At 38.2% G+C, this 23,438-nt stretch overlaps 1 protein-coding gene across 1 annotated transcript in view; it reads left to right on the top strand.

The window, feature by feature from the left end:
* LOC146001777 (dual specificity calcium/calmodulin-dependent 3',5'-cyclic nucleotide phosphodiesterase 1C-like) overlaps nt 1-23,438 on the top strand; it is a 414,325-nt gene that overhangs the window by 319,023 nt on the left and 71,864 nt on the right. Inside the window, exon 3 of the mRNA XM_083139498.1 lies at nt 3,896-4,061. Coding sequence (XP_082995624.1) covers nt 3,896-4,061 — 166 coding nt within the window. The remainder of the gene's footprint in view (nt 1-3,895; nt 4,062-23,438) is intronic.

Raw genomic sequence — 23,438 nt, 5'->3', positions numbered from 1 at the left:
ATTTTAATAAACCACTTATGTATGGGAAAAGCTACAGAATTATTCAATTGCTAATGACTGGCTTATCATATTTATCCTCTTTTGACACACAAAGTTTGCCACACGAATCAGCCGAAAATGTCGACAGAATCTGCAGATGCAGCTGAAGTAAAGAAAAAGTTATGTCACGAAGTATCCAGAAGACGATTTTGTTAGTTTTTTTTAAGCCCACTTCTATGCTCAGATGGGCTAATTGGGAAAAAACCTACAGTTTAACGTGTAGTCCGAACCAGTGTGCATTGTGCTTCCACCAGAAGAGGGGGAGTTCAACACATGACGTCTTCATTATAATGCGACAGCGTTATGCCATTGGGAAAAAAATATACAGAAAGAACTCGCATCAAACGTGTCATTTTATCACCACAGAAGATGCGTCCATTTTAAGAGGGTGATTGCCTGAGACAAATTGAGACTTTTGGAAAATAACGTCATTGTTCACGGAATTAGCTGCATTGTTCCACTAATGAAACGCTGTTCAATTGAAACTACCACCTCAACTTTCTAAGAGGTACGAGCTAATGAAACTTCATTTTTGGAAGAGTAAGTCGTGGTTGATTTGTTTTATTTTAAGTCATTTCAATTGTGATTAGATGAAAGTAACGAAGGGGCGAAAACAAACACACGCTGACACTCAAAATACAAACCCTCATAAATTATTACTTTGACAGTGGTTCCAGGCTCCAGATACTCGTTGCCCTGAAAGAATTAAGTTTCCAGGGTATGCTGCACAGGTTGACATTCTAATGTATTCGAAATGGTCACGCCATACAACCCAAGTCATCTATAAAAAATAGATGAATTATTGCTGTTACGGTGATCAACTTCGATGAATTCCTTGTGTCCTAAATCATTTTGTTACCTCAAAAAAGTTCACGTAACCATACGTGTGTTATGTTGCTTCTCCCGCATTAGATACATGAGAGTTCAGAAAACGAATAGCAACTTAACTAATAATCTCTTCAATTCTGAACAGATTTTTCAATCTCACTTGTTTATTACATATGAGTGATATTTTGTCAAAATAGCCTTTCATTAGCCTAGGAATACTTCATGGACAAGGAACAAAGAATTGGATTTCCGTGTGTGTTTTAAATCGTTCCTAATAAGACGTTCATTTTAATCCAAACATGCAGTGGCGGTGATTAGGAGGAGCGGGAAGTGGGGGGATGCAGTACCCCCGCCACATTTTGCCACTTTTTGCACCCGCTCTATGGCCTCTTTATGCTAAGCCTTTTCTATCAAGAAAAAGTATATTGTCCTTGCCCCTCAAATGTTGGCACCCGAACGCCGCTACTGCAAACATTCAGATAGATTTGTCAGTTGTGCAAACCTTGTAAGATAAGAAAAGTGATCCCCAAAGGAGTAAGAAAACTCTTTTAGTCAAAAACTCATACAATGAAAATACTTTGCTCAGGAACATGTCTTCAATTACGAGAAACTTCACGATTGTCTACCATCGCACTTTCTATCACTGTCGCTCTGGCTCCCGTGGCGGAGTGGTTAGCACATCGCGCTACGACGCGGTCCTGGGTTCGAATCCCGGCCTCGGCATGGATGTTTGTGAGTGTGTGTTCATTCGTCAATTTCATCATGTCATCACTCATCCCCATCTTCGGAAATTAGCCAAAAGTGGCACAAAAAGCGAAGTAAAATAAAGCAAATAAATCAACCAATCAAATCAATCTATCACTGTCGCCGAATACATAAAATCAAGTATGTGCCTTGTATTTGCAACACAAGCTTAAACCTAATTCACATTTATTTCACTGTATTAACATGCATGAAATAATGTGGTTAGAATGCATGGCTGCACATGCTAAACACTTCCTTGAAATAATTGTGTACATCAGAGACAAAGCGAAAGGAAATGGAACAAGATGGGAGGATAGATTAGAAAAGAATAAAGAGGAAAACAGGATAAGGAAAAGGAAAAGATGTAAGAGGAGAATCGGGAGTGTAAGAGAGAGGGTGATACATACGACTTACATACACACATATACTATATATGGTCTTACATATATACTGCCCACCCTAATCTATCAATATGGCGCTTCTGCCCACCCAGTCGAAAATTTCTGGCGCCGTCCCTGCCGTCACTTTACCTGCCTTTCCCCTTCCGTGACAGAAATAGTGCTTCATTATTACAGTTGGCAACACTAGTTACTAGCTAGCCAATGGACATGCACTGCATAAAAGAAGCAACCACTACGCTGTGCTATATTGCCACATTACCGTCCCTGCCGAACGGTGTGAACCGCGAGCTGGAGCGCTATTCAATTGTTTTCAATGATGTTTGCGCGAGTGTGTCCAGGAATGGAATGACAATATGGCAACAATAGCGAAGGTTGGCGGGCAGGGTAGAACACGTGATGCTAAGAGAGAGGGAGACGAAACGAAAATTGGTATCTACGCAACGGCAACGATATGTGTGTTGTACTCTATGTAATTGTCTCTTTCGATTTTACTTCATTTCATTAAAGCATACTTGCTACAATAACAACGTCTTAGTGTATTCGAAACTCAGTAATCATTGCATATAATTTATATTTTAATAGAATCGTGCACTTTCTTTTTTTATGTAAAAAAAACCGTCAATAAACGACTAACGGACGTTGATTGTATTCCTATTTCAGGTGACGTAAGCTCGGGCGCGTGACTTTAATCTGAAATGTAAAAAAATGAAGTTTCAGGTTTGATACAGTATGTACCATACTTGTTCGTACAGTCTGTATACATTGTATGAAACCCCTCTGTACGTGTTCAGTTGGCGAAATATGATAACGAAAGGTGTCCAGTATTCAGGGAGGACCTTCGAGGAGGTAGTTTGTACAAAAGATGCAGTAATTGTACTGGATGGAGAGTATTATAGATCGTTTGAGGTTGTATGATGTATGTACCTTTCTTATTCGTACACACGAGTCACTTAGTGACCATGTCACGTCTTTGTGTCCATCACACTGCGTTTTTGTACAGCTTCAGTTGCAGGTCTGTGCAATCACTGTCACAGTTCAACCACCCTGCCAGCGAGGGCAGTCCGTAATGGGGATGCGAAAGGAGCTCAGCTCTTACCTTAAAGGTGTGATAGTGAATCTTGCTCTAAAAGGACATTCTTTGAGAGAAATGGGGTCATTAGTGAACAAATCGCATTCTACTGTGCAGTGCATAGTAAATATATTCAAATATGAGGGTTCAACAAAGAATCTGGCAAGAAGAAGTAGGGAGAAAAGGCGAACCGGAAGAGAGGAGTGTTTCTTGGTGAGACAAAATAAGGCATATCCAAAATTAAGTGATTCCGAAATTGAGATCACGGGTACAAAATGCAGCAGGAGAGACAGAGCAATTCAACCGTTCGTCGTGCATTGTCATGCAAGAAACCATGTGCATATAGATCAGGAGTTCTGGGACATCGAACGTCATCTGCTCCGATGAGACCAAAATAAACCTTTTCTGATCAGATGGTGTCTACAGGGTGTGGTGGAAGGCGAATGAAGATAGCAATGTACCATTCTTGTGAACATCATTTGAGCAAGACTTTTTCTTCTTCTTCTAGCGGCGTACTTTATCATTTCACTTTCCAACTACCTCTGTACGGATAAGACTGGTACATACTGTACATCATTCCCCTCTACACGGTACAGTAACAATACTTTTACTTCAAACGTGTAGTCATATTTCTAACTCACCCTGTACATACATATTCACATCCTGTATTTTCTTTCACCGTTCTTCTTGAAATGTTTTACCAACAACAATTGCTCTGTTGTGTTTGATGATTTGTAAATAATACAGTGCAACAATTATTAAGTCTGTGAGTATTGTAGGTGCTTCAACACGTATATTTTCCTGTCCTTCACAGAACAGGGATCACTCACCATTGTCCGGCGAAGCAGCAGCAAGAAGAGTCTCGCCCGGACGTCTCAGGTATCCGTAGCAGATGACGAGGCTCTGGACGCTGTGGACCTCACCACAGACAATTTACCTGCTGTGGACACTCCAGACGCCTGCGACAAAGCTGCCTTGAGGTGAGTCATCCCTTTGCTTACAATATAGTCAGAGGCGGCAATTGCCCCCTCTCCCCCCAGTTTTGGAACCCAATCGCCGCTATTGAATATAGTTAATGTATCTAGAAAACCATGCATGTTAACTTGTGTATTTGCTATAAGTTACATCAGCATGAAACAGATTTAAACTTTACTTTCTATGAAAGACTCAATATGCTGACCAAGGCAGAAATTTATTTTATTTTGAAACATAAACTAAACGTAACGTTTCAACCATATAGCAAGGTCTTCTTCGGACTCTGTGCCAAGTACAAAATAAAATATGTTTCTGCCTTGGTCAGCATATTGAGTTTTTCATATCATGGAAACAAGGCTTTATGGTGTTATAATTTACTTTCTAGTCTATGAAGTTGATGAAACGTTGTTTGAAACATATTTTGTAGTTACGTACAGTGGGATCCATGAGTATTATCATGCAAATTGTCCATGACTATTTTCATTAATTTGTCTCTTACATCCTGTGTGTTGTTAAGCGATGTATTTTTATGTATGCTGGTGCAGAAGTTGTCAACAGCTTGTTTTGAGTTTTCTTTTAATTCTTGAAACTCTTATTGGGTCAAATAAATTGCACGAACATGGTGATGGACAATTTGCATGGTAATAGTCATGGACCCCACTGTACACGCGCAAAACAGTGCATCAAATCTAGTCGTATTTGATGCATCAGAAACGCATCGATTCATGCACTAAAGTGTGTGTTTTTGGCCTTTTCCAAAACTTCATAGTTCGATGCATTCTTATGTATCATTTGTTGAGGTATCGCCAAAGTGCATCATTGGATGTCAGTGTTTCCTTGCCGAACTGTACTTTAATAAACCAATTGATGTGTTTTTATGCACCTTCCTGCATCTTTCTCGATGATGCACTTACACATTTGGTCTGTGCTACAAAATTTATGCATTTGTTTCAACTGTGACACGCACCTTTTGTCTTCAGGGCTTTAAGTAATCAATATACAACCCTTTGTCGGACTTCTCAAGGGCATCAGAGGGTTAGTTGCACCAACCCCTGAGTGGTCTGTGGTGTAGGGTTTGTTTGTTTTATACCTATATTGATTTGGAATAAGATAGTGTTCGTATCTCTTACTTAGAGATTTGTTCAAACTTGCGACGATATACACAAACGTTTTAAACAGACAATTCACCCGATATAACTTGTAGGCCGAAACCTATTAGTTATACCGCAGTTTAAAACCCTGGTCTTTTGCTTATTCAGAAGAACCCCTTTTCAGCGTTGGGTTTAGAAATATCCGTCTTGGAATACAAGTACCTCAAACCCGCCCCTAGGAACGCGGCAAGATATTTCCCCAACTGTCCCCTGAATCACCAGCCTTCCATCAACCAGGAGATTGTCCCACAGGCTTACAGAGCTATCGCCCTTTTATACAGAAAATTTGTTTACATTTTTCCAAGTCAACACTAAAGTTGTTACATTCATAGTTACAGAACTTTTACAACGGTTTACAATTTTATTGTATTTTAACAAAATACCAAAATCTTTTAAATTATTTTTCGGCAAGAATTCAGTTTTAAAACCCTTTACATATGTGATATTTACAATAACGTATTTTTAAAGAAAGAAATATAACAACTTTTAAAGAAAACGGAGTTGAACACAGATTAATCTTCCGCAGATGCAACGGTTAGCGCTTGAAAAAGCTGCAGTCGACTGGGGCGACACAACTGATGCATTTACTTCTCAGTCTGCTTCGTATGATCGTAGTTTCCCATAAAGTCTGTTATACTAAGGGAGCTTTCAGACCGAACCGAGAAGCTGCAAGAAACACGTGCCATTTGAAATGAACTCTCAGAAACAATCTGACCATTTGTACCGAAACGACAGTAGAAGAGCGTGACGCTCGGTCTGGGCCGACATTCTCAATAGCGTGGATAGTTTCGTCTCGTTCTGTTGATCATGCGTGTGAACGTTTTTCTGCACACTAGAGGTCGCGGTGTCGTTTGTCGCTTCGGTTTGATAGCTCCCTAAGGGTTACAAGTTCGAATCCTGAAAAAAGGAATCCATCGTTCTTATCAACAACGTGACCAACTCAAAATGGACGATCTTAAATAGTAGGCCTAAGCAGTAACTTTGGACTTGAGGGAGGCAGGATCAAACTTGGGGCTTAACTTTATTTGGGGGGGGGGGCAGAGTCGAAAATTTTTCATCCCATAGAAATAGCTTCGAAGATTATTTACCAAATAACTGTTACATTTGCGAAATCATAATTATTATTATGCTCCTCAGGTCTCAGGAGATTAACGAAAGTATCCTTGACTTGTAAATTTTAACCAACCCGAACCTTTGTGGAGGGGTAAGTACCAATGAAGCCCGCAGGATATTTTCTCAGGGGGCACAGTCATAGAAATATTATTAATGTATATATAATATTGCTATTATTACTGCTATTATTATTATTATTATTATTATTACATTACTACTACTACTACTACTACTTGTTTTATAAATTACATACATTTGTAATTTCCGTATTCTGCATATCTATATACAATTTGCATAACTGTAATACTTAACATTAATTCATGTACGACAAAAGCTCTTTTTTAAACAGAGCATTCCCTGACATTCGCTACGAGACTCGGCGGCAAGCGGCCCGGCGTCAGCGCTAGTCTTTCCCGGTGAACGGGTCCGCGACAGTCGCACGCTACAGTCTGTTTTTTTTCGCTCTCCCTGCCTTCGCTCTCTTTCCGTTTCTGTTGACGTTGCAGATTGACGCCAGTATAATCCTCCCTCGGAAGTTGTGTTGTGCCGTGTCCGTGTGTTGAAGATTGTGGCTTAATATGGCACCACAAAAGTTTACATTACAAGAAAGGATTTATCTTGTCGAGTGTTACTTCGGAAAGAGGAATTGTGGAGAAGTGCGACGACGTTTTGCAACGAAATTTCCTGGTGTTCCCGTTCCGCATAGCAGCACTATATTAAACCTCGTAAAAATGTTTAGAGTAACAGGATCAGTTCTGAATAAAAGTGGAAAGAGAAACGCACGGGTACTTACTGAGGAAAAACTCGATGAGATAGGACAAATGTGAGAACAGTCTCCTCGGAAATCTATCCGCCGCCTCTCTCAAGAAACGGGTGTTTCAAAAACCACACCATTTAGAGCCGCTAAAATTCTTAAATCTAAAAATAAAAGATAAAATAAATAAATCTAAAGAATAAAGTATACAAAGACAATCCGCACACCATCCGTGAGTTAAGAGAGTATTGTACGAAAAATCGGGAGAATTACAGTAGACGAACTTGCACGTGTAAATGCCAATTTCCTTCGGAGATGCCAGGAATGTGTTGCAGCAGGGACATCATTTTCAACACCTTCTGTAGTCAAGGTTAGTACACAATATGAAAACTGTAATTTTAATAGCTGACTCTACCGACTGTCGCGGACCCCGTTCACAGGGAAAGACAAGCACTGATGCCGGGCCGCTTGCAGCCGAGTCTCGTAGCGAATGTCAGGGAATGTTCTGTAGTTGGATACAGTGTAAAAGAGACTGTAAGCTTAAATGTAACCATATTTCAAATAATAATAATGATGATGATAATAGTAATAATAATGTCTACAATTTCACCATTCTGATTACATTAACTCTTTCCAGAAATCTCAGCCCCCTCCCCCCCCCCGCGCGGCCGCCCATGGTTAGTATACCCTCCTTGCCCCCTCCGTGTTACGTCTGTGGGACTAAGCACAATATGAAAGATTATCCCGAGAGATGCATTTTTTTAAAGAAACTATTCCTAACGTATTTAGTCTTTCCTTCTTTATTTTTCTGTGGTTCTTCTGTTTCCACTTTTCTCATTCCAATCCGTGATTTACTCAGGTTTAGCCATAATTACTTTTCCAACTTCATTGTGCTCCTGTGCCTGATTGCTTAAATCCCGTTCTCCTTCTTCTCTTGTTCTTGTGTGGGCGGCTTCTTTCGTCTTTTCCTTTCGGTCCCTTGTAATCCGTTGCCTCAGGAACCACAGAGCTTTACTTTTTTTGCCTCAATTTCTCCCCAACCATCATTTGTCACCGAGACGTTAGCCATTTTTACATCCACCTTCGAGTTCACAGTTTTAGTCCGTTCAGCTGGTAAAGTGTACATTTCGACAAAGCACACATTTTCCCGTATTCGAGCTGTTTTCTTCTTATAGGTCATTATCTATAGGTTCAACGTGTGTTCAACAGGCCAAGTAGACAAGAATAACATTTACCTGGAGGTAAAAAAGGTAAAGTTGCCCATGCCCGTGTCATGAAGGCACATTTAGAGGATGTGGGGGGTAGGGTCCCACACATTCTCGATGTGGGCCATTTTGAGGTGATGTGATCAGCACCACGCCGCATTTTCCGACAAAAAAATAAATGGCACTGGCAATCGTGAATCCGTGCCGCGTGGTTGCATGTGTACTGGGTAGAAAATGTCTTTTCTTCAAGCTCGTACCTTCGAAACCAGGGCTTACAGAGCAAAATGTTGCAGTTTCGAAATCATCTTAGCGCTGTGAAAAGTTGTCGGTGTTGCCCACGTACAGCTACACACAGTGGCGGCGATTGGGTTCGAAAACTAGGAGGGCAAGATGCGAAAACTGGAGGGTGTGGGACAACAACAGTTTACTTTCCCTTGGTAGATTAGGTGCGCTAACAAAAGTGGGAAAAAATGGATGGGCAAGTGCCCCTCACGCCCCCGCTAATCGCCAATACTGGCTACGCATAATAATACTCTATTCCGAAGTTTTCACGAATGATAGTGTAGACATCTCTGTTTGAAGATATTAGGAGATGTTTGCTAACATTAATTGCCAATACTGAATATAAACATAATATCGTGTAGACGGCCTTCTTCTTCTCTCCAAGGGCTTTTGCACCAAGGAATTTGGCTTTAAAGGGTGTCATTTTCACTTGTACTAATATTTAAACCCCCAGCTGTAGTGTAGAATATCCTCTTCCAATTCAGTTTTAGCACTGTGTGGGTGCATAGAGGCAAAGTGACAGACAATTTTGTTTGTCATGATGTAACCTGGCAACAGCGCTTTTGGAACAGAAGTTTCTTGTTGAGTCCTGTTCATTAGTTGACTGTGCGAACTCTGTAAAAGTTAAATGAAGCAAACCTTGCAACGTTGTTAGTTCTGTTCACTGAAACACAAAGGGGAAAGTTCATATGTTGGCAATGCCTGTGAGAGGTTATACGTAGTAATAAGTAGTCCAGTAAAGAAAAAGTGATTTAGTGTCACTCCTAGAAAAATAAAGCTGTCATCATGATTCCAACACACCTCCTCTGTAGGAAAATCGCGATGCCAATTGAACCGTGGAGACTGTGAGCTGTCAGTACGGGTCACTGACAAGGGAGGTTATCTAAGTGTCCCCCACCGATTTCCATGGAACTTGGCAGGTGTATAGAGGGGCGCAAAGGAAGAAATACATGGTTTTTTTTTTTGTTTCGGATAAAAAACTTTTGGGCAAAAGCCCCACTCAAATTTCAAAATGAGGACAAATTGAAGTGGGGATCTGACCCCGAAACCACGTAAATATGGCATAGGAAGAACACGCACATATGATTGGAAGACACATAGCACAGAGCTGTGTTTGCCAGTGATATGCACTTCATATCTCAAGTGTCCCACTTGTGTATCTGCCAGTACTATTAGCACAGAACTTCAACCGCCATCGTCCTTCACGATAGAACTTGCGTTTGGTACCGAGAACACTTGCGTTTGGTACAGACAATCCTACAGTTCTGTGCCGTGTGTGTTCCAATTATATGTGCGTGTTCTTCCTATACATATTTACGTGGTTTTGGGGTCAGATCCCCACTTCAATTTCTCCTCATCTTGATATTTGAGGGGTGTTTTGCCCCCTAAAACTGTTTTTTTTTAGCTGAAACAAAAAAAAACACGTATTTCTTCCTTTGGGCTCCTCTATACACCTGCCAAGTTTCATGGAAATCGGAGGGGGATACTTACATAACCTCCATTGTGAGTGCGGTTTCGCTGCCACATTCCACTTACATATTTACTCCGTTGAATAAGAATAAAGAGCCACCCCGATGGCGCAGTGGTATCGTCGTCGCCTTGTAATGAAGGGGTCTCGGGTTCGATTCCCGGTGGAGGCACAAGGGGGTTCGGATCCCACTTTAAACTGTAGGTCCAGTCCCGATTAGTCTTACTGTGCATAAAGTGGACTTAAAAGAACAAATCAATCCAATCCAATCAAATAAGAATAAACATATCTGTATAAAATCGGTTTCGCTATGTCAATTGACAGTGATAATGTGTGTTTTAAAAACATATGCAAAGAACTTCGAAACAAGATCAATATTGTATTTGTACGACTACCCAATACAAAGAAGTTGTTGCTTAACATATTTCATAAGAACGATTTTTTGACAAATTTTAAAAATCTGTGTTAAAATCCTTTCTGCCTTAACCGTACTAGAATTTCATCACGATCGGACAACCCTTTTTTCTATTTATAGAATTTCAAAGAGAACTAACGACCGCTTGGAAAACTAAAGAGAACTGGCACGACGATAAAAAATAGACGACATACTCGAAAAAACTTTTGGTTAGCATAGTTTAACGGAAATGAAGAAGCTGAATTTTGATGTAACTTGTTTTTATGTAGGTCTACTGCTTAGTTTTTAATTGGAGTCCAAATTCGAGTAGATATGTAAATTTTTAATCCGACAGTAAGTAAAGTAACGAACCATGCAGTAGGCTACACATAGACTTACTCATTATACAGCAATACAATTACAGGACAAAGATCCAGAAGATTTTTCTGTTAAGTTTCTTTCTGATTGTCATAGGACATTAATTATATACAGTAAACCCTCGTTAACACAAACTCGCTAGTAGTTGTATTGATACTATTATAAACTCAAGAAAGTATGAACCCCCCTCAAGCAGATTTGGCCATACTTAAAACAAGCTCAACATGCCCATATGAGCTTTTTGCTCAAGTGTGGAACCCCGTCTAATCCAAGATTTTTGTAAAAATGCCCTCAAATATTTCCTGAGAAAGTATGAACCCCCCTCAAGCAGATTTGGCTATACTTACAAAAATTGCATCAGCCGAATTTTTGTCCATAAACTTGTCAAAAATTGATATTTTTTGGCTATACCTGAAATTAAGCTAAAACCCATACCTACATATACATATTTACTTCAGGTTTAAGTTTAATTGGATGCCAGGTTCAATTTTTTTATCTATATGCAGAGCCCCTCTAGAATGGCAATGACCTTGTTATGTATTGATTTTTGCTTCCCAAGTAATGAAGCTTTGCGTGCAAACAATTGCATCAGCCACTATTGTGAGAGTGGTTGAGAAGAACAGATGCGTTGTTACAGTGCTTCTCATACTTACAGGCCTGTTTGTTTTAATATCATATTTCTGGTATATTGAACAATATTTTGCCTGACATCCAGCTTGTTTATTGTAATCCACTCATATTTAGGGGGTCAGGCTTATATCTGTCCCAGCCTGTTATACAAAAATCAATACATAACAAGGTTATTGCCATTCTAGACATGCATGCCCGTGCAGGTATTTGTGCTAGGTCAGTGTGAATGAATATTTATTCTTTTTTTCCACTTGTAGGCTATTGGCTTTACAACCTGTCATAAGATAAGCATAGAGTTTTTGATTTGGACCCCAAGAAATTTTATATAAATACCAAAGCCAAAAAATATTAACACACTTACACATACACACACACACACACACACACACACACACACACAAAATATACAAAGCACAGTGCTGAACCCAGCTGATATTTTTTATCCAGCATAGAATTTTGATTTGAATCCCAGGAAATTGTATATAATAAACAACAACAAAAATGCCAAGTCAAAAATATTGTAATCAATGCAATAAGAATATATCCAGCCCTAATTGGGCCAAGCACCAAAAGATTTGTAACCCGGACAAATACAGAACCCCCACAAAAATATGCCCCAAATGCCATAGAAAATATAACATGCAATACTTCACATATAAACATAAAGATACTTGCTCTGCACAGTTATCAACATTGCCCTCACAACCATCTACTTCTGGTCTGAAAAGGAAGCATGAAGCACCTGTTAATGCTGGACCGGCAAAGCAGCCACGCTATGCACCACCCATCCATAGCAGTTTTAATGCCCAATTAAGAGATTATCGGTTTATATCAGAGCCAAGATGTGGTATTAATAATTTTTTGAACAGTATAAATTCTGATCTGCAGGCAATTCTAAATGCACAAAATGGCTCTTATAAGCTGTCCCTCAAATTGTTTACACAATATAAGAAACCAAATGGCACAAAATTTACACAGCCCCACATAACAGAAACTGTACCGGTATATTCAAATGCAAATTCAGACAAAATAATAAGCAGTTTAATAGATCAATTGAATATTAAACACTCTGAATTTGCAGCAAAAGAGTCAGGATGGAGCCTATGCGGTTCTCCACACAAGTTATATGTTAATATTTCTGAATTTAGCCCATTACAAGGATCTACATATTTGCCATTACCTGCCAATATTAAAAACAAAAGAGCCGTGGTCAATATTGAAAATACCGACCAGAAATGCTTTTTGTGGTGTATTTTAGCTGCTTTGTTTCCAGTTTCAAGGAATCCTGAGAGAATAACTTATTATAAACAACATGAAAATGATTTTGATGAGGCAATGGAGGGTTTAGAATATCCAATGTCTGTTCAGAATATTGATAAATTTGAAAAAAGGGCCAAGCATATCAATGGCAAACAATTATCTATTAATGTATTTATTTGTTCCACTGGCAATTGCTTGATAGCACCTCTCAGAATCAGTACACTTGATGATGAATCTGCAATTCCGATTGATCTGCTCTTAATTGAAGGGGATGGCACATATCATTACACTCTGATACACAGTCTTGAAGCTTTGGTGAGAACACAACTAGACAAATCCAATACAATATTTAAGTTGTGCAGAAGATGCTTAACTGTATTTGATGGTCAAAAAATGGTGAATGGGGTTCGGGAAAAAAATGCAGAAATTGCTAAAAACAAGTTAATTGAGCATCTGAAATACTGTAAAAATCATAAACCTGTTCATATGGTGATGCCCAATCCAAGTGAAAATTGCAAATTCAAAAAGTTTGAAGCCTTGTCGGAACACCCAGCATATATTGTCTGTGATTTTGAATCAAACCTCAAACCTCTTGCATTCTGCAATCCAGATCCTGATGAATCTTCAATTACACCATACCAGTTACATGAACCTTCCAGCTTTTGTTATGTGGTTATACGGGATGGTGTAGCTAGTGAGCCACACTTATACATGGGACCAAATGCCATCAAAGAATTTGCACATAGAATAGAAAATGAGTGCCGTGACATAGCATCTAACATCTTATTAAAATCAAAACCCATGTTGCCTTTAACAGAGAAACAGATTGAAGATTTCAACAATGCAGAAAAATGCCCGGTATGTGATTCTGAATTTTCAGATACAAATATCAAGGTGAAACACCATTCTCATACAGATGGTAAATTCTTAATGGCCCTGTGTAATAGCTGTAATATTAAGATCAAGAGACCAAAATTTGTCCCCATATTTTGCCATGGTGCATCCAATTATGATTTCCATCATCTGATCAGATACGAGGGGTTTGACAAGCAGAATTTAAATATTTTAGCTGAAAATGATGAAAAATATATATCTATTAGCAAGATAATTAAAGTTAATGGTGTTCCTATGCACATAAGATTTCTTGATTCTTACAGAATTTTATCTGCTAGCCTGGCTACACTGGCCACTCAATTATCTGTTGATCAATTCAAAATCACAAGTGCCTTGTTTCCAAATCAGGACCTGAAATTAATTAGGCGGAAGGGTGTATATCCATATGACTATGTTACAGATTTTTCTAAATTTGATGAGTGTTCTCTGCCACCACAAGAAGAGTTTTACAGCAAAATCAGAGGATCTGGAATCGCTGATGAAGATTATCACCATGCCCAATTGATGTGGAACAATTTAAAATGCAAGACATTTGGTGATTATCACATGGCATATTTGAAACTTGACGTCACCCTCTTAGCTGATATATTGCAGGCATTCAGAAAATCTTCTATGCAAAATTATAAACTGGATCCAATATATTTTTTCAGTGTTTCGGGCCTAGCATGGGCCGCAATGTTTTTCAACACCAAAAAGCCATTGGATCAGATCCAAGATGAAGATACGTATCTGTTTATGGAGAAATGTATAAGAGGAGGGATGGTGCAATGTTCCCAGAGATATGCCAGAGCAAATAACAAATATATGCCTGATTATGATCCAGCACGGCCATCAAATTATATAGTGTATGTAGATGCAAACAGCCTCTATGGTCATGCCATGATGCAAAAACTGCCATATGCAGGGCTTGAATGGGTTGAAGATTTCAATATTGAAGATCTTCAGGACTTTGATGACAGTAATTATGGCCTGTTCTTAGAGGTTGATCTGACAATTCCTGATGATTTGCACAATACATTTTCTGATCTGCCCCCAATTCCCGAGGTTCAGTGCTCACCTGGCTCTAAACAGAAGAAGCTCATGATGACTCTGGAGCCGAAACAGGGTTATGTCATATATTACAAAAACCTCCAGTTCCTGATGAAACATGGTGTTCAAGTGACCAAAATTGGAAAAGTTTTGAGGTTCAGGCACTCAGAATGGTTGAAACCATACATTGATACAAATACAGAGCTTCGAACATCTGCAAAAAGCCAATTTGATAAGGGCTTGTTTAAATTGATGGTTAATTCTGTGTATGGCAAAACTATTGAAAATGTCAGAAAACATACCGATGTTAAAATAATTACTGACCCCAGCCTGAGCAAAAAATTGGTTGCAAAGCCTAATTTCAATTACAGAAGAATTTATGATGAAAATATGGCACTTTTCAACATGAAAAAAACAAAGATTAAGTTTGATAAACCTATTTATGTAGGGGCTGTGATATTGGAATTGGCCAAATTACATATGTTAACATTGTATTATGATGTGTTGAAACCTTTTTATGGTGATAATATAAAATTGATGTACATGGACACGGATAGTTTTATTCTTGATATTAAAACAGAAGATGTTTATCAAGATATGTCACAGCCTGAATTGTTTAAATATTTTGATACCAGTGAACATACAATAATTCAACCCCACAACAAAAAGGTGCCTGGCAAATTAAAAGATGAAACACTTGGTGATGTTATTGTGGAATTTGCTGGGTTAAGTGCCAAGATGTATACTTTTAAAACATGTAGTGGCGCTGTTGCCAAAAAGGCCAAGGGCATTGGCAGAGTGACTGGAAAAAGAGTTTGTATTTGAAGATTATAAAAATTGCCTCAAATCCCAGAATTTAATCAAAACATCAGAATCCAGAATTCAGAGTGTGGATCACTTATTGACTTCAAATATTGTAAGAAAAGTGGCCCTGGACCCACATGATGATAAGAGATGCATTTTATCATGTGGCATACATACTTTACCTTGGGGGCATTGTGATTTGAAAAATGGAAATCAATGCCCAATTACAGAGCATGATTTGAAATAAATAAACATGCCTATGAACTTATTTGGGTTCAAAAAACAGGCTATTATGGAGCTGCCGACACCACAACCCTCTTCTGATATGCTGTCTAAACTGAGTGGCTTGTTAATTATTCATCTGAACAGCATATTTACAGATAATGATGATGAAACAGGTAAAAATATTGTACATATTTAACAATAATTTAAATCATTACCAATTACCCGTAGGTGGGCAATTGCAATTTATTACAACCCCTGAGGGTGATGTTAAAATTTCAGTAGGGAGAAATATTTATAGAATTAAGCACTCAAACATGGTTTCTGGCACTGTTTATACTGTTTCTGCTGGTGACTGCTTATATATTGTGGTCCCTGGGTCATATGACAAGCTTATACCCTTTTTTATAGAATTAAGAATCAGATACTCTATAATAAATAACCACTAAAACAAAAATGCCTAATGATATATTTGGCCATACAAGACATGAAGATCACAGTGATGAGATTCTGATGCTTGATGTCAGAGTCAAGAAATTAAGAAGTGATTTACAAGCTTTACAAACCACACTCAATGCCAGTCTTCAATTAGAAATTACAAATTTACAAACACAATGCATGGGCCCTCTTCTTAAAATTGATTCTGAACTCAAATTGCTGCTTCAGAAATATACTGACCTGGCAACATTGGATAATTTTCAAAGTTTAGAAGATGCTGTAGCAGCTCTTCAAGCCAAATTTAAGACCCAGGCCACCAACTCTGAGCAATTGAAACAACAATTGGAAGAGCAGATAAATAATGTCCAGACACAGCTCCAAACAATTGTCAAAAGCATAAAATCACAAGAAGATTTTGATCTAGTGATTTCTACTCTAAAAGAACAGATTCAGTCACTCCAGATACCTAATCTGGACCCCCTGGACAATGCCATAGCCGAGGTTAAAGAAAAAATTGAGACACTTGAAAATTTTATGAACAACTTGCCATCTTCTGATGCTTTGAATGCAATAACTCGGAGTGTAGCAAATATTAAGCTGCAACTTGAAACATATGAAGATTTTGGAAAAATTCAAAGTACCATAACCCATCTTGAAGGTACAATAGCAGCAGTGCAAAATGATTTGGCAAATGTACTAGAATCCCGATTGCCTGGGATTGTAGATACACTTGTCAGTGTCCAGCACCAAATCACAAAGCTTGAAAACCTCAATACCGAATCTGAGCTATCTCATTTTCATCACTTGATCGATGATATCCAAACAAAGCTTGAAATTTTACAACAATCAACACCCTCTCAGGCAGATATTGCCCTGCTCCAAAATGCTATGCAAAATGTGGCTGATGCATCTGAATTAAATAATGTAAAATTGGCACTTGAATCTTTGCAAAATACTGTATCAAATCTGCCTACATCACAGGAACTTAAAAATATTAAGAGAGCAGTGAATCGCATATTGAAATCAGAAGATATCAAGAATATCCAGGCAGAGATCAAACATCTCACTCAGACAGTGGCCACTCTACCAACCAATCAACATATTAATGAACTGCATGCCCTGTTTGAGGATATCAGAAGACAGGTCCTTGATCTTACTGCTCAAAATTCAAAATTGGCAGTTGTTGAAAATTTGCAACAAATTGTAGCTAATATCAAGCAACAGCTAGGGACCATGGAATCCAATCAAGAAATGCTCTGTCTGTTTTTGCCACCCAGCTTCAAGAGATTGTGCAACAATACAAGAAACTTGTTGTGGACATAAAGATCAAGCCAGGCCATGATGATGTTGTTAGAACCATCAATGAGCATCTTGAATCTGTAACAAGCAGATTGCTTACAGCAGAAAAGGAAATAACAGGCATAATCGAGAATCCAAAACATACAGTAATTCTTGAATTGTACAGCATCCCCAACAAAGAATATGATTCACCATTTACACCAGGTGGCAAAATATATATGCTGTCCCCTGCACAATTTTATTACCAGTTTTTTGTTGGTGGCACACTGAGACCAATCAAGATCAAATATTGGCTTCAACCACAGGCACACCACTACCCTACCTTATCAATAACAAATGCTGACAACAAAGTAAAAATCACCAGTGTAGAGTTAGAGGATTTTACAGATCCCAATACATTAGAAACATCTTATGCTGAAGATGATGGCTCTCTGGAATTTAAAATACAAATAGGAGACAAATTATATTTAGAAAATCCTGCAGTCTCAGCTGCTGAACACCCCATAGTTGCAATATTCTTGTTTACATATTATGTCTAGAGAAATTATTGTTGATGAATTACACAGACAAGCCAGACATAATTTTAAGAGACTCCCAGTAGTCACAAAGGGCATAGATGATTTATGGCAGAGCGACTTGATTGAAATGGCAAGTGGGCAGTTGAAAAACTTAGACAAAATCAACAAGGGCTACAAGTATCTACTTACTGTCATAGATACATTTTCAAAATTTGCCTGGGCTGTGCCACTCAAATCCAAGACTGGAAAATGTGTTACAGAAGCTATTAGGACAATTATCAATCAGAGTGGAAGATCCCCGCGCTATTTGCAAACAGATAATGGCAAAGAATTTTATAATTCAGTGTTTCAACAATTTATTAAAAGCCAGGCAATAAAACATTACTCGAGTTACAGTGATCTCAAAGCCTCAATTGTAGAGAGATTCAACAAAACCCTAAAAAATCTTATGTATAAACAATTTACACTCCAAGGTAATTATAAATGGATTAATATTCTTCCAGAACTTCTACATAAATATAACAACTCGGTCCATTGCACAATCAACATGAAACCCTCTCAAGTAACTTCATCTGATGAGCAAAAATTGATCAGGACTGTTTATTATCCTAGATACCAGCCAACAACAAGAAAGGCCAAATACAGGGTGGGTGATCAAGTAAGAATCAGCAAATATAAGCACTTATTCAAAAAAGGCTTTACAAGAAACTGGAGCACTGAATTATTTACAGTGGTTCAAGTTAAACCCGGGACCCTTAACACATATATAATAAAAGATCATCGAGGAGAAATTCTCAAAGGCCGATTCTATGAACAAGAGCTCAGCAAAACTAAACAGCCTGACACATATCTCATAGAAAAAATAATCCGCAGAAAAGGCAACAAGTTATTTGTCAAATGGCTAGGACTTCCGGAACACAGCTGGATCGATGCAGACAAAGTGATAATATGAGTACCTGGGATGTTATAAAAAGGCTGCCAGAACCTGAACAGCAGATTAAGAGAAATGGAAAATTGCTGCCTGAAAATATTAGGTGTCTTATTGTTGGGCCATCTGCTTGTGGTAAAACTACACTAATGGTTGATAATTTTTTATTGGCACCCAGCTGGTTAGACTGGAAAAACAGGCACTTGTATATCTTCTCTAAGAGCTTAGAACAATTAAAATATCAGCAGCTGATGAAGCTATATGATGGATTGGATATAGCCACTTTTGAACCAGATGTTAACCCACTTCATGAATGTCTCGATAATTCTGTTGTTGTGTTTGATGACATTATACTGGATAATCAAAACAAGGTTAGAAATTTCTTTACACAGGGCCGACACAAAAACATTGATTGCTTCTACCTGGCACAGACTTTTTCTAAAATACCGAAGCAACTGATCCGAGACAACAGCAATTTTATATGTGTGTTTCATCAAGATCATACCAACCTCAAACACATACATGATGAATATGTAGGTGGGGACTTGAGCTACAATGATTTTTCCAAGTTTTGCAGTAGGTGCTGGAACCAGGACAGTTATGGGTTTGTCACAATTGATATGACAAGAACACCCAATAGTGGCAAATACAGAAATAAAATTAACAATTTTCTAGACATTGAAATATAAATAAATAAACATGAAAAGGCCAATAATTGATGATCTTAAGTTAAGAGATTATCTTGTAAAAAGATTTAAGGGATGGAAATCAGAGAACCGGGGAATTTATGAAAAACACAAACAAACAGAACAGCCTATCATTGATGCTATTAGTGAATTAGGTAAGAATATCAAAACTGTTACAGAGCCAAATCAAAATTTGATCACAGAGCTTGTACCTGTAGCTGCAAGTAACATATTAGATTATCCAATCACCCCACTTTCCAGTATTCATACACCTAGTCCTGTTGCTCCTCGAAGAATTGAAGCTACTCAGGATCCTATTGAATTGGGTCTTCTTGCTCAAAAATATTTAACCACACCTAAAGACAATAAAGATGAGGTGTTTGGCTTATATGCTGACACAGAGCTTGATGGCAGTATCATACATAGAATTGGCAATTTCAGAGTAACATTTATGGGGGATGATCTGATTGTTTATTCAGAATCTCGTCTCGGAGAAAAAGGTGCTTTTGTTAAGTACCCCGGCACACCTGGGTTGTGGGAACTGATGACTAGGAAAAGGCCTGGCAGCTATACAGATCAAGATTATGATTATTACAAAGAAATATTAATAAAATCAGATGCTCTATACCAGAACAATGATCCCACACAAAAAAGAGTCAAGTCTAGCAGTGGAGCAAAATACAATAATTTAATCAAACCCATATGGTCACAAATTAAGACAGGTAGTGGAATCAAACAATACAACACCCTGCCTAAAGAATTTGTGTGGGTTGATGATGTCAGGAAACTTGTAGATAGGTTATTGGTGATAGCTGGGGAGGAAAATGCTGGCAACAACAATTTTTACAATGAAAAGGTTGGAATTATGGACATGATAAGCACCAAATTATCTAATTTTATAGTGAATGACACTAAGGGGATTGGATATCTTATAAAAATTATTAATACTCTACCACCTAAATTTTGGAATATTTCTGAGGGTCGGGGCCTGGTTAATGACATTATAAACAAGCTGCCATTTGAACTACACATTCCAGGCTATTAGTATTGTGGCCCCGGTACAAAATTGGACCATAGATTAAACAGAGGTGATCCTGGTGTTAATCCCCTAGATGCTGCTTGTAGAGACCATGACATAGCATACAACACAGATTCTGATCTTGACAAGAGACATGTTGCAGACAAGAAATTAGAAGAGGCTGCATTTGGTAGATTTGTAAGCAAAGATGCTTCTTTAAGTGAAAAAATAGCAGCATTGGGAACCACCATAGCTATGAGCACCAAACAAAAACTGGGGTGGGGGCTGTGAATATGTATATAATAAACCTAGAATGAAGGCCAAGGGTGTTATGTATCAAATACCTTATGCAGGTCTCAAATCTCTTGGGCCTATTGATAGCCTTATGACCAAAAAGCAGCGCAAGAAAAAAAGCTCTTGTATTGCCAAGGGACATGGTATGAAATTGTTGCTTAGTACCCCCCAATTAAAAAAATTACAACAATCTAGAAAAAAATCACATGTGGGGGGTTTCATATTTACTATCCCGGCCATCTTAGCTGCTCTCGGGGCTGTGGGGAGCTTGGCTGGGGGATCAGCTGCCATAGCAAAAACAGTAATAGATGCCAAGAAGAATAAGGCAGAATTAGATGAGCAGAGGCGCCATAACCTGGCCATGGAGAAAAAAGGCAAAGGTGTTAAGAGAGCCATGAATAAGTTTAAAAAAAACAAGAGCCGCTTACAAACCAAGATATTGAAGCTTTAATCAAGCCACTGGGCATCAAACATTTTAGAGGTGTGTACATGTCTGATTCTTTACCAGAACAACCACTCAACAAAGAGTGTGGCATTGTTAATTTGGATAAGTACAAAAATCAGGGCACTCACTGGATCTGTTATCTTAAATATTTAAACAATGAGGCATTTGTGTTTGATTCATTTGGAGGTGTTCCACCTGAAAATTTAATAAAATATGTAAAATCACCTAATCTTTATTACAATAATGCCCGTGTTCAAAATTTCAAAGATGTTAATTGTGGACATTTGTGTTTATCTGTTCTCAGATATATGTCTCAAATAAATAAACCATCAATTGAAAATTTTCAAAAAGCCTTGTGGTATCTGAAACATCATGGGGGTATTCCATCTCACCAGCCAAAATTCAATATTGAAACTCAAATTGCATGATGACATAGTGTATCCCAAAACAATAGCTCTCAGAGCATTTTATGGCATGTACTTGATACCTAATATTACACACCACAACAACAAAATTGCAGTAGGGGATCAAAAAATTGTCATTACTCCAGGGCAGTATAATCTATCCACTCTAAATGCTCAATTACCCAGAGGTGTAGTGTTAACTCAAAATTCTGTCACTCACAGAGTAGAGATTGTATCTGCTACAGAAACAGTGGATCTGGGTACTATAGGAGAGCTGCTAGGCTTTGAGAACAACACAAAACTTGAACCAGGCATCAAACACACTGCTATGAATATACCTAAATTCTTAGCCATAGAGACTCTGAATATTCACTGTAATGTGGCTGAGGGTATGATTACCAAATCAAATGGCATAGGCACTCACAAACAAACCGGCATCATTGCAACATTCAAACCTAATTCTGAATTTATGGAGCCCATCATCTACAATCCATCCCCAACATTATATTTTCCTGTGTGTCATAATAGAATAGATTATATTGAATTGATGGTCACTAATGAAAAAGAAGAATTAGTTGATTTTGCTGGAGCCACAACAACTGCAATCATAGAGATTAATATTTAAATAAAAATACATACAAAAAAATGGAAAATATTGAGAGTTATGAGCTACAATCATTCCCCCCAAACAGGAGGACATTTGCAAATTTAAATCAACCCAACACAGAGATTGAGGTTGATCTTGATGTAGGGGATGGCTTTATACACCCCCACAGAGCAGATCTATACATCAAATTTGATGTTGTAAAGCTCGATGGAACAGATTATCCGGCAAATTCAAATATAAGACTTGTAGATAATTTTGTGCCGCATCTGTTCTCTGAAATTGAGATCAGAAAGCATGGTGTTGTTATAAACAGAGTGGATTATCCCGGCATTACCTCCACAGCTTTGGCCACATTAAAATTATCCAAAACCGAGGCTTCTTACTACAAAATAGGTGGATTTGAGGCTGGTGATAAAATATTATCCAAAAGCCACACAGTGCTGTTCCCAATGCGCCTGTTGCCAGGATTTTTCTCAGATTACAAAGATATTATGTGGAAGGGTGGTTTAAGAATCACATTTAGAAGAGCTGCCAATGATAATAATGCTTTGATGAGGTACAGCACATTAAACCCTACAGGAGAAGCTCTGCCTAATACCCTACCTGATGCAGGCAAATGCATTATTCAGACTATGGAGCTAAGAATCCCAGTTGTTGAATATGAGGCCAGTTATGCTCTTAAATACAAAGCTGATATAATAAAAAATCCACAGGTTCTTTTACAATTTTATACATATCAATGTGTACAGAAGCCCGCATCTGGTTCTTATTATGAGTTTGATGCTACAAATTCATTCTCCAGTATTCAATATGACATGCCTGATTTTGTGGTGGTACTGTTTCAGACTGGGAGACACAATAATCAGGAAAAAAATTCAAGTAGATTTGATAACTGCAACATCAAGAACATATATCTTAAAAATGGCAGAAATGAGGTATTCCCTAGAGAAAATTACAATTTAGACATGTCCAAGAATGATTTCCTCAAATTATATGAGGCATTTACGGCATTCAAAAGGGTCACTACTGGCAGTACTGACATGTATTACACACCAGATGAATTCAAAGCACAGAGGCCCATGTTTGTCATCAACACTTCAAAAAGGAAACAAGTTGTGGTGAATGACAGGACAAACATTAAAATTATCTGTGAATTCCATG

This window comes from Lepisma saccharinum, chromosome 17 (genome assembly GCF_977018435.1).
Source record: "Lepisma saccharinum chromosome 17, izLepSacc3.1, whole genome shotgun sequence".
Lineage (NCBI taxonomy): Eukaryota > Metazoa > Arthropoda > Insecta > Zygentoma > Lepismatidae > Lepisma > Lepisma saccharinum.
This window is presented reverse-complemented; position numbering and strand designations above follow the sequence as displayed.